Raw genomic sequence first — 13,758 nt, 5'->3', positions numbered from 1 at the left:
AAGTGCTTGCTGACAGATAGGGTGAAATGAGATAACATATGTAAAGTACTTTGCAAACTTTAAAGCACTGCATAAATATTAATTGACATCATCTGCCAATCCCTCTCCACTCCCAATGAAGACAAACAATACCTAATATTTATTAGTGAGTTTGGAGACAAAAGGATAAGTAATAGTGACAAACTATTGGACTACTTAAATCCAACCACTGTTAAAGACTAAAGTAAGAGCAGTGGGTGAAACAATAATTTCCATTGGTTCCCCTGGCTGTCAGGAAAGCTCAGATGTCATCAATCTGTACCACTCAGCATAGTGTAATGGTAATGGACAGAGCACTGACCCTGGCCCAGAAGGCCTTGGGTCAAGTCCTGACATAGTTACTGACCATGAAACAAGGTTTTTTGGGGTTTTTTTACTTCTTGCAATCTCCATTTCTCATCTATAAAACGGGGCTAATAATTCTTACACAAGTTTCTTCATAGAAAAGCATTTTGTATGCCTTAAAGCATCATTACAAACTGTTATTATTAATAATAATGAGAAGAATAAGAAAATAATCAGTTAACTTCAGAGGGCCATATTTTTGAGCTATTAGAATAACTTACATGAAACAAGCTTCCTTGTTTCATGATCCTACTCAAATCAGGCAGGTCTTTTCTTCTTCTTCCTACAAGTTACTTTTCTCTGTACTTTCCAAGCCTATCTTTCTTCAAAATCCAGTTCCACAAAGTTTTCCTTGATATTCCACCAATTTCACTCTCTACCCCTCTGAAATTCCCCATACTTATACACTGTTGAAGCTTTAATTTTATGCTGACTTGTACCTTTCTGTAAGTTTTTGAGAGCAGGAGCCAAGTTTTATTCTCCCACAGGGCCTTCCACAAGAGTAAGCATTCAATAAACATTGTGGATTACTGATTCATACCAAAAGGGGATCAGGGCACCCTCAGGAGCCAAACAACATGTCGGGGGAGCTTGACCATTACCTCTCCCAGTGACTGCACACATTGGGATCATCGGGGTTCAGCGAGAGTGTAGTTTGAAGAAGGAAGGAGAGAAAGAATATTTTCACCATCGATTTTGCTAGGAGGGAGAGTACCATCTTGGGTCCTATGAAGGGGAACAAAAGAAGAGGGGTTATTAATCAAACTGCTTCCCAGAACATCTGTTTAGCACTTCATATTCCCAACATCAAACAGTAAACAGATTTGCTAAGCAGATTAAGTTTCCCATCATCATGGAGTAATGAACATTCAATATTTTACACTTAAACTACAATTTTTTCCGACAGCTGCAGACATTTTGTCTATCATAGTAACAATTTGCTAACTCAGAGGTATTCATTCATTTACTCATTCAACAAACACTCACCAAACACCTATAAATCAGTTCTATTGGACAAATGTCTTCTAAGTACCAATTACAAGCTAGATTCTGGGGAGACAATGACTACAATGACACGGTCCCTATCTGCAGAGAGCTTCCTTTCTAGACTGCGGTGTAAAACCCATATGCTAAGGCTCCCGAATTGTGTTTGTCCATGTCTGCTGTATTTCTCCCAGTAGTTGTCTGAGTTTCTTGGTTTTCTTAGAATCCCCAGAAACTTGTACATAGTATTATATAAATGAGCAGCTCATGGACATCACAGTGTGTAAAGCACGAGACCTGGAGTCTGGAAGATTCATCTTCTCAAGTTAAAATCCAACCTCAGACACTTGCTAGTGGTATGACCTGGTACAAGTCCCTTAACCTTGTTTGCCTCAGTTTCCACATCTGTAAAATGAGTCGGAGAAGGAAATGGTAAGCCACTCTAGTATCTTTGCCAAGAAGACCCCAAAAGGAGTTACAGAAGACACAACTGAAAATGACTAAACAAATTTATAAATGACTGGTGAACTAAATTATGAAGGATACAAAAATGGATAAAAAATATGGCTCCTATCTCCAAGAGATAAAGTTGGATAGAGGGGAATGTGAGACAAACATAAGAAGTCATTGTACCAGGCAGAATTGACTAAGTATCAAAAGTGGAGATTGAGGATGAGGAAGAAAACATCACGAGGAATCCAAGGGTGGAGAGATCACAAATGCAAGCTAGTTTAGATTAGCACAGAGTCTGAATTATGGAAGATATTTTTTAAAATGTCATTTCAGTACTTTCAAGTAAGTACACTCAGCCTTGGGCAAAGAACTGTGAAGTTGGAGAAATTTGCCTTCAATGCCTCCAGGCTTCCTTTGCTTTACCTTCTCCTATATGATAGTTCTCTCTCCCTCCCTTTCCCTTCTCCCCCTGCCCTACCCCCACATCTAGCCTTAGGTCTTCAATGTCTTCATGCCTTTTTCTCTATTTCCTACTATTTAAAAAACTGCTCTCAAGAAAAGGTAGCATACCAATCATTTATATCTTAGTGAGAGTTCAAATCATTTTTGTCATCTCTTCAAGGTTATTTTCATACTAAGCCTGACCTTCCTAAGACTTCAGAATCATAGGTAGAGCTAGAGACATTCACAAACATCCCAAAGTACTTCATTTTGCAGGTTCATAGGCTCACATATTTGAAGAAATGCCTCCTAAACTGGTTTTAATGACTAGATAACAATAGCTAGAGTAAGCCAAACATTCATCATCTGTCTCCAAAGAAGAGCTAATTTAAAAATTTTGTCCCTTATTCCCTTAGCAAGTCCTTTATCACAAATAATAGAAAGGCAAACCATCATTGGCCCTTTCTGGATTACCACAAATTCTCAGCTATTCCAGTTTCCAAATTTAAAAGGTTCTTCCTATATATCTAAAATTGGGACATCATTTAGCAGGAATGAACATACAGGACAAAAAAAAGAGGGAGTTTCTATTATTTCTGCAAAGAAAGAGAGTCATTGAATGTGCAAATCAAAGGTTCCCTCCACCTACAAGTCAGGTCCAGGGAAAGCGGCTCAGTAGGCAGGGGTGAGTCCAGAAGCTACCATGCAAAATAAAATCAAGGTACCCTCAGAAAAAGGCTCAGAAGGAAGGTAAGATTTACCTGGGACAGGGATGCTGGCCTTGCTGAAAGGCACCAGGAAATGATAGATAAAAGAGAGTAAAAGGATCCAAAGATTCTGCCAGCTGAATTTACATTGAGAACAAGACTACAAGCTGGGGCATTGGTTCCAAATTCTCCCCAACTCCTGTGCTTATGGAGAGATGAAAAAGCTTACTTAGAGAATAAGCTGTAGAAGATTTTACAGGTGAAGAATCAATGTAATCAATCAATCAATAGGTTTATAAGCTCATACCACTGCTGGGATTACAAAGAAAAAGGGGAGAAAGGTCTGCCCTCAAGAAACTGACATTCTAATGGGGAGTCCAAAACAATCAGGATATAAAAGACACAAAATGACAAGAATAAGTATTTATTAAACATATATCTTATGTGTCAGATACTATTCTATGAGCTTTACAAATGTGATCTTACAAGATCCTTACAATAACTCTGGGAGGTAAATGCTATTATTATCCCCACTTTACAGTTCCAAGAAACTGAGGCAGACAAGAAGTTAAAGGATTTGCTCAAGGTCACACACTAAAGATTTGAACTCAAGTCTGACTCTGGGACCATTGCTCCATCCACTAAAACACCAAACTGCCTGGCTGAGTTGACAGATGCAAAAGCAGATAGAAGCCATGTAAAGAAATATAGAGTAGATACTATAGTAGATAAAAGCAGCCTTAGAAACAAAGACATTAGCAACTAGGAGCCATAAGATCCCTGAAGTAGAAGTGGAGTTTGAGTTGAGTCTTCAAGAAAGCCAGGGATTCTAAGAGGTAAAGAGACAAGAAGGAAGAGCATTCTAAGCATGTGGAACCACTGCAAAGGCATGGAAGCTAGAAATCAATACAGCAAATAATTTTAAGGTCACATAGACAGGCTTGGAAAATCTAGTATCCCCTATTGTTCTATAAGAAATGATAAGCATTATATCCCAAAGAGATCTTAAAGGAGTGAAAGGGACCTACATGTGCAAAAATGTTTGTGGCAGCCCTTTTTGTAGTGGCAAGAACCTGGAAACTGAATGGATGCCCATCAGTTGGAGAAAGGCTGAATAAATTATAGCATATGAATGTTGTGGAATATTGTTGTTCTGTAAGAAATGACCAGCAGGAGGATTTCAGAAAGGCCTGGAGAGACTGACATGAATTGATGCTGAGTGAAATGAGCAGAACCAGGAGATCATTGTACATGGCAACAACAAGATTATATGGATGATCAATTCTGATGCATGTGTTGCTTCTCAACGAGACGATTCAGGCCAGTTACAATAATCTTATGATGAACAAAGACATCTACACTCAGAGAGAGGTCTGTGGGGACTGAGGGTGGATCACAACATAGCATTTTCACTTCTTTTGTTGTTTGCTTGAATTTTATTTTCCTTCTCATTTTTTTCCTTTTTTGTGCAGCAAGATAATTGTCTAAATATGTATGACTATATTGAATTTACATATATTTTTATCATGTTTAACATATTAGATTACTTGCCATCTAGGGGAAGGAGTGGGGGATGGGGAGAAAACAACACATAGTTTTGCAAGAGTAAATGGTAAGAGGCGGCTAGGTGGTGCAATGGATAGAGCCCTTAAGTCAGAAGACCTGAGTTCAAATGTGACCTCAGAAACTTAACATTTCCTAACTGTGTGATCCTGGGTAAGTCACTTAACCCCAATTGCTTCCCCTAAAAAGGTGAAAAATTATCTTTGCATATGTGTGATGGAGAAAGCCATTTGCACCCAGAGAAAGGACTGTGGGGACTGAATGTGGATCATAACATAGTTTTTTCACTTTTTTTGTTGTTCTTTGCTTCCTCTTTGTTTTCCTCCTCATTTCTTTCCTTTTTTATCTGATTGTTCTTCTGCAGCATGATTATTGTGAAAATAGGTATAGAAGAATTGCACATGTTTAACCTATACTGCATTACTCGTTGTCTAAGAGAGGAGGTGGGAGAAAGTGAAGGAAAAAATTTGGAACACAAGGTTTTGAAGGATTAATGTTAAAAACTCTCTCTGCATACATTTTGAAAATAAAAAATATTATTATTATTGTTATTGTTGTTGTTAAAAAATGGCAAGCAAGTTGATTTTAGAAAAGCCTAGAAAGACTACATGAACTATTGCTGAGAGAAGTGAGCAGAACCAGGAAAACATTGTATACAGTAAAAGCATTGTATGATCACCGTGTGATGATCAACTATGATAGACTTAGCTCTTCTCAGGAATAAAGTGATCCAAAACAATTCCAATAAACTTTGGACAGAAAATGCCATTTGCATCTAGAGAGAGAATTATGGAAACTGAATGCAGATCAAAGTAGACTATTTTCACCTCCCCACCCCCTTTAGTTTTATTTCTTTTCTTTCGCATGGTTTTTCTCTTTTATCCTTATTTTTCTTTCCCATCATGAGATCTATGGAAATATGTTAAAAATGAATATACATTTTTAACCTATATCAGATTGTTTGGTAGTGTAGAGAAAGAAAATAAGGGAGAGAGGAGAAAAACAACATTGGAACTCAAAATCTTACAAAAATGAATGTTGAAACTATCTTTACATGTAATTGGAAACATAATAGGCTATAAAATACAGTTTTTAAAAAGAACTGAAAATGAAAAGAAAAAAAGAAATCTAGTATTCCTAATTAATTCCTAAATAAGAGGTACTCAACTTCTCATTTTAGGAACTAACATGGCAGTGCTGATTTGCATATTGTGGGAAAACAACATGGTATAGCAATGAGACCATGGCTGGATTTGAAGTTAGAGACAGAGGTTTGGATATGAATCCTAGCTCAGTATATCACTGAAGTAGTCAGTTAGCTATCTGAGCCTCAGTTTTCTCAACTTTAAAAAGAGTTAGACTACACTAAGATAGTCTTTAAGGTCCCTCCCAGCTCTTAGTCAATGATCTCATCACAAAGGCTAATGCTTCTACACAATTTACTTAACCAAGTACCACAATAGTTAGACATTTTCCTGGTCTTGGTTACTCACTATGCCAGGGCTCAGAACCCCATCCAGGAATAGGGAACAAAGATGCACTTAGAATAATTAGTTTTTAGAATACCATGTCTGCCCTGGGGACTTCACGAAGACCTCGTAAACTGCTTGACTCGGTAAATAACAGCAAGAATCAGAGCTGCCCTTTCTCTAGGACCATTCAGGGGCAACTCATGCCCATTAACTTTAATGGGGCTTCAGGAGGACCATCCGGGGGAAAGGAGATTTCAGACATATATGCTTATTAGATGACCGAAGGAAAATCAATTCACTCTACAATGTTATTAGGCCAACTCCATTTGGAGTGACAGAGGTTAACGTTTTGGGTGCCATTTGATTTAGAACATTAATGATTAAATAAGAAAATGCCCCTACATTCAGAGGTAAGGGTGAAAGGAATGTAAACAACACCGGGTCCTTTTATTTCCTAGGCTGACTGCTGAGTGGTTAAAAGCTAGAAGGAAGAACAGGATAGTTGTGGGGAAATGATATTCTTGATACTTTAGGTTTATTAGGTAGACACTCCTGATTTTCAGGTAGATGGCAGCTAAGTAGCCTCAGACATTTCCTAATTGTATGACCCTGAACAAATTCCTTAACCGTGCTAGTCACAGTTTCCTCATCTGTAAAATGAGCTGGAGAAGGAAATGGCAAACCATTCCATTATCTTTGCCAAGAAAATCCCAAATCGGGTGACAAAAAGTTAGATGGACTGTGAAAAAAAGCTAAATAACCTTCATAGAATCACTCTCTTCCTTTAAGACAAAGAAAGGAGAGTTACTAAATTGTACACAAGAATCCCTACTGGTGAATATTTACTTAGAAAACCATATATTAACATTAATCTATTTTTATTTATTTTTCCTAAATATTTCCCAATTATGTCTTATTCAAGTTCAGACTCACTCAAGGGCTACCTGTAGACTGTTGACCATATTTTTGACATCTTGACTTTAAGACACAGCTTTAGCCCCTTCTTCAACCTGAAACCTTTCTGGATTTCACCTAGCTGATAGGACTTGCCCTCCCCAACTTAACCCACATTTGTATGTTTATTCTCTTTTTATTTTTTTCTGTATACACAGCTGTGCTCAGCTGAATCAATATGGTGTCCTCACCAAATAGCCTTCTCTGCTATGGCTTAGTAAACTTCCTTTTGTTAACTGTTTAATGACCTACAAGTGTTTCGTTACATTCTATTATCAGATTTAAATTATCTTGACACCAATGTGAGTCTTGCCCAGCCAATAACAAAGTGAAACTCTTGTCCATATTCACCCTAAAGGGTCTACCCACCATGCTATAGGTCTTCAGTTTAAAAATTTTTAATAATGTATTTCAGGGAAAGGATTCTGGGAAATTGGCAAATTTCAAACTCTCCTGATTTTCCCTACAAATAGAATAAATTTGTGCCTCAGGGTGAACTTAGACTAGTGAAAAATCAAGAAGACTTGGAATAGAACTGGAGTTCTCTTGGTACAATCCAAGAAGATCTGAAGAAAGACCCTGAGCCTGGATTAATCCGTATGAAATGCAAACACTGGGCTAGCTCGACAGAAACATCAATAGGAGAGCCTTGGTAGGCTAGCTGGGTATTACTGGAGCCTCAGTAGAAACCATAGAGACCTTTACCTCCTGGATGGCTCATGGATTCCAGGTCCAAGACTGGGAAGACTAAGGGAACCTTGACTGATCAGGAATGCCAGGCCCAGCATTTTGTCACTCTGGGCAAAAAGAAACCAGCACCAGGTGAGAGCAGAGGCAGCAAGGCAGAGATACTGTTGGCTGGGGACACTTGCTGGAGGGTTGAGTTCCTGGTCAGAGGGGAGAGCTGAAGTGAACCTAGAAATACCATTCCCCCCACCCCAAGGTTAGAGATGCTTTTACTAATTCCTCTGATTAAAAAACAAACAGACCAAAAAAGAACTGGCAAAGAAAAAAGAACCATTCCATAGAAACATATTATGGAAACAAGGAAGATGAGGGTTCATCTTCAGAGAAGGACATTGAAGCAAAAAGAAAAGCTTCTACTCCAAAGAAAAAATGAAATGAAATGGCTCCCTGCCCAGAGAGAATTTATAGAAGAACTCAAGAAAGAATTTAAAGATCAAATGACAGACATTGAGGAAAAACTAAAAACTAAAAAATAAAAACCATCCAAGAAAAACAAGATTATGGGGGGAAAAAGTTGACTAACTTAAAAAGGAGAGACAGAGACTCAAAAATGTGAATAACTCTTTGAAAATTAAAATTTGGCAGAGGGAAGCTATGAAAGACAAAGATAAAGAATGAAAAAAAAAATAAAACAGAATGTAAAACATCTTATAAAAAAGTGACAAATTTGGAGAATAGATCAAGAAAAGAAAAATATAAAAATAATGGACTGCCTGAAAGTTGTGACCAAAAAAAGGACTTTGACACAAAAATGCAAGAAATAATCCAAGAAAATTGTCCTGGAATGATAGAACATGAGGGGAAAGTAGAAATAGAATAACTACCAATCACCACTCCACCAAGATCTTTTGGGGAAAAACAATATCTAATTATTGCCAAGTTTCAAAACCTTTAGATCAAAGAGAATATTTTGCAAGAGACAAGAAAAAAAATTCAAATATTCTTAAGCTACAATTAAAATTGTATAGGACTTATCAGCAACCACAATTAAAAAATCACAGGTCCTGGAATCACATCTAATGACAATCAAAAGAACTACGCCTGTGGCCAAAAATATCATATCCAGCAAAATTATCTATAATATTGAATGAGAAAACATGGACATTGGAACTTGCAGATTTTCAAGACTTTCTATCAACCAAAGCTGAAATAGAAATTTTAACATATAAAAGCCAAAATCAGTGATCAATTTAAAGGAATTCAACATGGACAAATTATTTATTTTTTTCACATGGGAAATGTATATCATATGTTTAAGATTGACATCAGCAAAAGAAAAGCTTGAAAGAAAAATTGGGTCAGAGTTAAGGTAATAATTTTGTCATGTAAATGATGTGCAGAGGAGGAACAGACACAGAGGCATTAGAGTGGGAAAAAAGGCTCATAGTTCTGAAAACTTACTCATATAAGGAATGGGTTAAATAGACAACACTACATACATACTACGAAGGGGATAACATCCTCCAAAATCTATAAAGAAACAAGCGGGGAGGGATGGGCAGACAGAGAAACAAAGGATAAGGGAAGAAGACAAGGAAAGGATCCATGGGCAGGAAGAGGTTAAGTAATAACAAAGCAAGTTAGGAGTAGAATTAAAGCAAAGAGTAAACAGGGATATATGTGTGTCTATGTGTGGGGGCATGTGTATGTATATATCTACATATGTATATATAAATACATTCTTTTCTAACTATAGCCTGCTTGGGGTTGGTGGAGGATAAAAGGCAGGGGAGGAAGAGAATAAAATAGAGAAGGGGCACAGCAGAGAACAAAAGAACAATTTATAAGGAAATACAGAAAAAATGGACATTCATGAATAAAATTTCTTCTACAAATATATATATATACTTTCTTGAACCGGTATTTGTTATATATTTTGAATCCTCCTTGATGTTCTGCTGGGCACATGACAATGTTCTCTTTTGTTTTGTATTCCTTTTCTGTTTTTCTATTTTCTTATTCTGTTTCTTTAAAATAAATTTGGGGAGAAATAACATTTCATTTTATTCTGAACTGAACAAATGCTAAATAAGATGGGCACAGAATGAGGAAAGAGAGAGAAAATAATGCATAAAACTGAAAATCTTTAGTATGTACAACTTTTTTTTCTTTTAAAATAGATAATAAGTTCAACTTGCTCAAACTATTCTGTTTCTGCTCATTTTGTTCGATCATCATGCAAGATTTTTCAGGTTTCTACATGACTGTTTTCTTCATAATTTTTTATTTTATTTTATTTAATAATAACTTTATATTGACAGAATCCATGCCAGGGTAATTTTTTTTTACAACATTATCCCTTGCACTTGCTTCTGTTCCGATTTTTCCCCTCCCTCCCTCCACCCCCTCCCCTAGATGGCAAGCAGCCCTATATATGTTAGATATGTTGCAGTATATCCTAGATACAATATATGTGTGCAGAACCGAACAGTTCTCTTGTTGCACAGGGAGAATTGGATTCAGAAGGTAAAAATAACCCGGGAAGAAAAACAAAAATGCAAATAGTTCACATTCATTTCCCAGTGTTCTTTCTTTGGGTGTAGCTGCTTCTGTCCATCATTTATCCATTGAAACTCAGGTCTCTTTGTCAAAGAAATCCACTTCCATCAGAATACATCCTCATACAATATCGTTGTCGAAGTGTACAATGATCTCCTGGTTCTGCTCATTTCACTTAGCATCAGTTCATGTAAGTCTCTCCAAGCCTTTCTGTATTCATCCTGCTGGTCATTTCTTACAGAACAATAATATTCCATAACATTCATATACCACAATTTATTCAGCCATTCTCCAATTGATGGGCATCCATTCAATTTCCAGTTTCTAGCCACTACAAACAGGGCTGCCACAAACATTTTGGCACATACAGGTCCTTTTCCCTTCTTTAGTATCTCTTTGGGGTATAAGCCCAGTAGTAGCACTGCTGGATCAAAGGGTATGCACAGTTTGATAACTTTTGGGGCATAATTCCAGACTGCTCTCCAGAATGGCTGGATGTGTTCACAATTCCACCAACAATGCATCAGTGTCCCAATTTTCCCACATCCCCTCCAACATTCATCATTATTTTTAACCGTCATCTTAGCCAATCTGATAGGTATGTAGTGGTATCTCAGACTTTTTAAATTTGCATTTCTCTGATCAATAGTGATTTGTCTTCATAATTTTTTAAAGTCACACAATAGTATTTTACCAGGGTCAGCTAGATGATATATATAGTGGATAGAGGTGCTGGGCCTGGAGTCAAGAAAACTCATCTTCTTGAGTTCAATTCCAGCCTCAGACATTTACTAGCTGTGTGACCCTGGACAAGATATTTTACCCTGTTTGCCTCAGTTTCCTCATCTGTAAAATAAGCTGGAGAAGGAATGGCGAACTACTCCAATATCTTTGCCAAGAAAACCCCAAATGGAGTCACAAAGAGTTGGACAAGATTGAAACAATTCAACAACAATAAAGTGTTTCAAAATTCTCATACCATAGTTTGTTCCACCATTTCCCAATTTATGGACAACCTTCTGTTTCTCAGTCTATATTATATATAAATAGACCATGCTCTATGATAGAGTATACTGAACACACTGCTAGAACCTTATCGTTAAACTTGACAGAGAAAATGATCATTTGGGTCCTCAAACTATGGCCCGAAGGCCAGATGTGGCAGCTGAGGATGATTATCTTGCTCACCCAGGGCTATGAAGTTTCTTTATTTAAAGGCCCACAAAACAAAGTTTTTGTTTTTACTATAGTCTGGCCCTCCAACAGTCTGAGGGACAGTGAACGGGCCCCCTATTTAAAAGTTTGAGAACCCCTGCAATGTAACTACAGGTATACCACACTATAAATGTTTTTGTATATAGAGAACCTTTTCTTCTTTCTTTGATCTTTTGGGGACAGAGGTTCTGTAGACCTGCCTTGAGGGTGTCAGTAGACTACACAAGCTGTCTACCAACAAGCACTTATTGAGCACTGGAGGTAGAAGAAGTGTCAGAAACAATCTCTGCCCTCCAGAAGTTTATTTAATTGAATTGGAAAGGCATGCAAACTACTCAGGGCACAGAAATCCAAGGTCAAGAGCACAGGTTTCAGAGCTCGAAGGGCCTCTGGAAATCATTTAATATATAAACAAGTACACAGTGACTTGTCCAAGATCACAAAGGAAGTTAAGTATCAGAGCCAGCATCTGAACACAGGTACTCTGACAGCAAGCCTCTGTCAGAGAATCAGAGATCATAGCCAAAGTGTGCCGCTTGGGTGAACATGACCATCTGGCATTCAATTACTCCACGCTGAAACTTTGCCCATCTGCCAGGAATCCACTTGTTGCCTGGCCCCTGCTGCTGACCTCTTAAAAGATGAACCTGATTCAACTACTGAGGAACCACTCCTCTATCACATGGCTTTTCTAAGCTTAAATTAAACTCCACTTTCAAAATGGATCCAAGTAAGAACCATCCATGTCCTGATTCATACTTGATTATCTGTCCTCAATTCCAACTAGACTTCTGGTCCTGACCTCTCCTGGCTTGTTCAGTGGTCTCCTGGAAATATCCTGCATTATGACTAATGCTGCATAGCAGCAATGTCAATTTATTAATGGAAAATGCCTTGAAAACCAGCAGCAGCATGTATCTACAGACCACTGTAGTCTCACTGGGGCATTTTCAACTGCAGAATTCATCAAACCTCACCCTCACAGTATATACCTTTGACTTATAATCAACAGATACTTCAGGATGCAATTGAGGGTGGGATAGAGTGGGATGGAAAAAGGAAGGAGAGCAGGGCTGACTGATGCACTTAGCAAGTTTTCCATGAAAAAAATGTTTTTAGTCTCACAGAATAGCAGAAGAAAGCTCCCATCAAGGGCTGATAAAGCAAATGCTTAACATTTCTAGTGGCATTGGGGAGAGGTATAGGGACAATATATAAAGAGAGATTTATATCTTCTATATATAGAAGATGTACATGCATTCCTATCTGTAATTTTTCTGAATCAAAAATAGATTGTACTTATTTGGCCAAGTTCCAGACTTATCCTCAATTCAAGCAGAAAGAAAGAAAAGTATATGATCTTCTTCCTTATCTATCTATAGCATATTCAACTTCCCTATCCCAAGGATGTCATTCTTTAGTGATCAGAAAGCCAGTACTCACACTACTGCTTGGCTGAAAGTAAAAAAGAAGAATTACTGCCCACATTTGGGCCTACCTGATGTCTGGGATTAAGATATTTTCTGCCATCATGAAACCTAACATATTATCATGATATCCCCATTGAGCCCCAGTTTGTAGCAAACATTTTTTTCTAATTTCAAATTTTAAAAAATTAAAATGAAAAAAAATCAAGGCTTTCAGGGCTTCTTCATATTCCAAAAGCATACCTGCTTCTATGTGTGTATGTATTTGTGAGTATAAGCATGAGTATACTTGTGCAGTAGAAATTCCCAGAGTCAGCAGTGATCCCTATGCCAGTTTGGGGTCCCACCAGATGAATCAGATTGAATTAGAATTATTCCCTAGTCCTGGCCTGAGCTAAAGCAGCCTGATACATTCTGCTCTGTTTCCTCAGAATGCCATAGCCTAAAATAGTTAATATATTGCAGTAGAAGCCTGGGGACTCCATTAAATAGAGTTAAATAGATACTCTGGCCAAGAATAAGCAGCCTTGAAACCTGATGGATGTCCGGAAAAAGCAAGCAGTAACAGAACAGCACTAGATTGAGAGAAAGGGTCACAAGTTTACACCTCCTAAAGGCACTGCCAGGCTTAACCACCATTTAGAGGCAGTGGGGTATACAGAAATGGCCGTTCACATACCACCTTTGATACTTACTTGCTGTGTGACCATGAGCAATTCACTGAACCTGTCCGAGACACAGTATCTGTAAAATGGTGATAATGATACTTTGTAGTACAAACTTCCCAAGGCTGTTATAGAATTGAAGATAAAATAACATAAATAAAACACCTAAAAACTTTAAGGGTTCCTCCCCTGCCCCACCCCCTTTCTTGATCTATGATTACAAGAACGTGGAGAATTCTCACTACGT

General features: G+C 37.7%; 1 protein-coding gene across 12 annotated transcripts in view; it reads right to left on the bottom strand.

Moving 5' to 3' along the window:
• Positions 1 to 13,758, bottom strand: part of MEGF11 (multiple EGF like domains 11) — a 456,165-nt gene that overhangs the window by 298,206 nt on the left and 144,201 nt on the right. For all 12 annotated transcript variants that reach the window (XR_007951038.1, XR_007951037.1, XM_051980816.1 and 9 more), the window contains exon 2: positions 987 to 1,110. Coding sequence is in view for 10 of the 12 variants with exons in the window: in XM_051980816.1 (XP_051836776.1) it covers positions 987 to 1,102 (116 nt within the window). In the remaining 2 variants the exon portion in view is untranslated. The remainder of the gene's footprint in view (positions 1 to 986; positions 1,111 to 13,758) is intronic.

This window comes from Antechinus flavipes, chromosome 2, assembly GCF_016432865.1.
Source record: "Antechinus flavipes isolate AdamAnt ecotype Samford, QLD, Australia chromosome 2, AdamAnt_v2, whole genome shotgun sequence".
In the NCBI taxonomy this organism is placed as follows: Eukaryota; Metazoa; Chordata; class Mammalia; order Dasyuromorphia; family Dasyuridae; genus Antechinus; species Antechinus flavipes.
The sequence above is the reverse complement of the archived record's forward strand: the minus strand, read 5'-3'. Positions and strand labels throughout refer to the sequence as shown.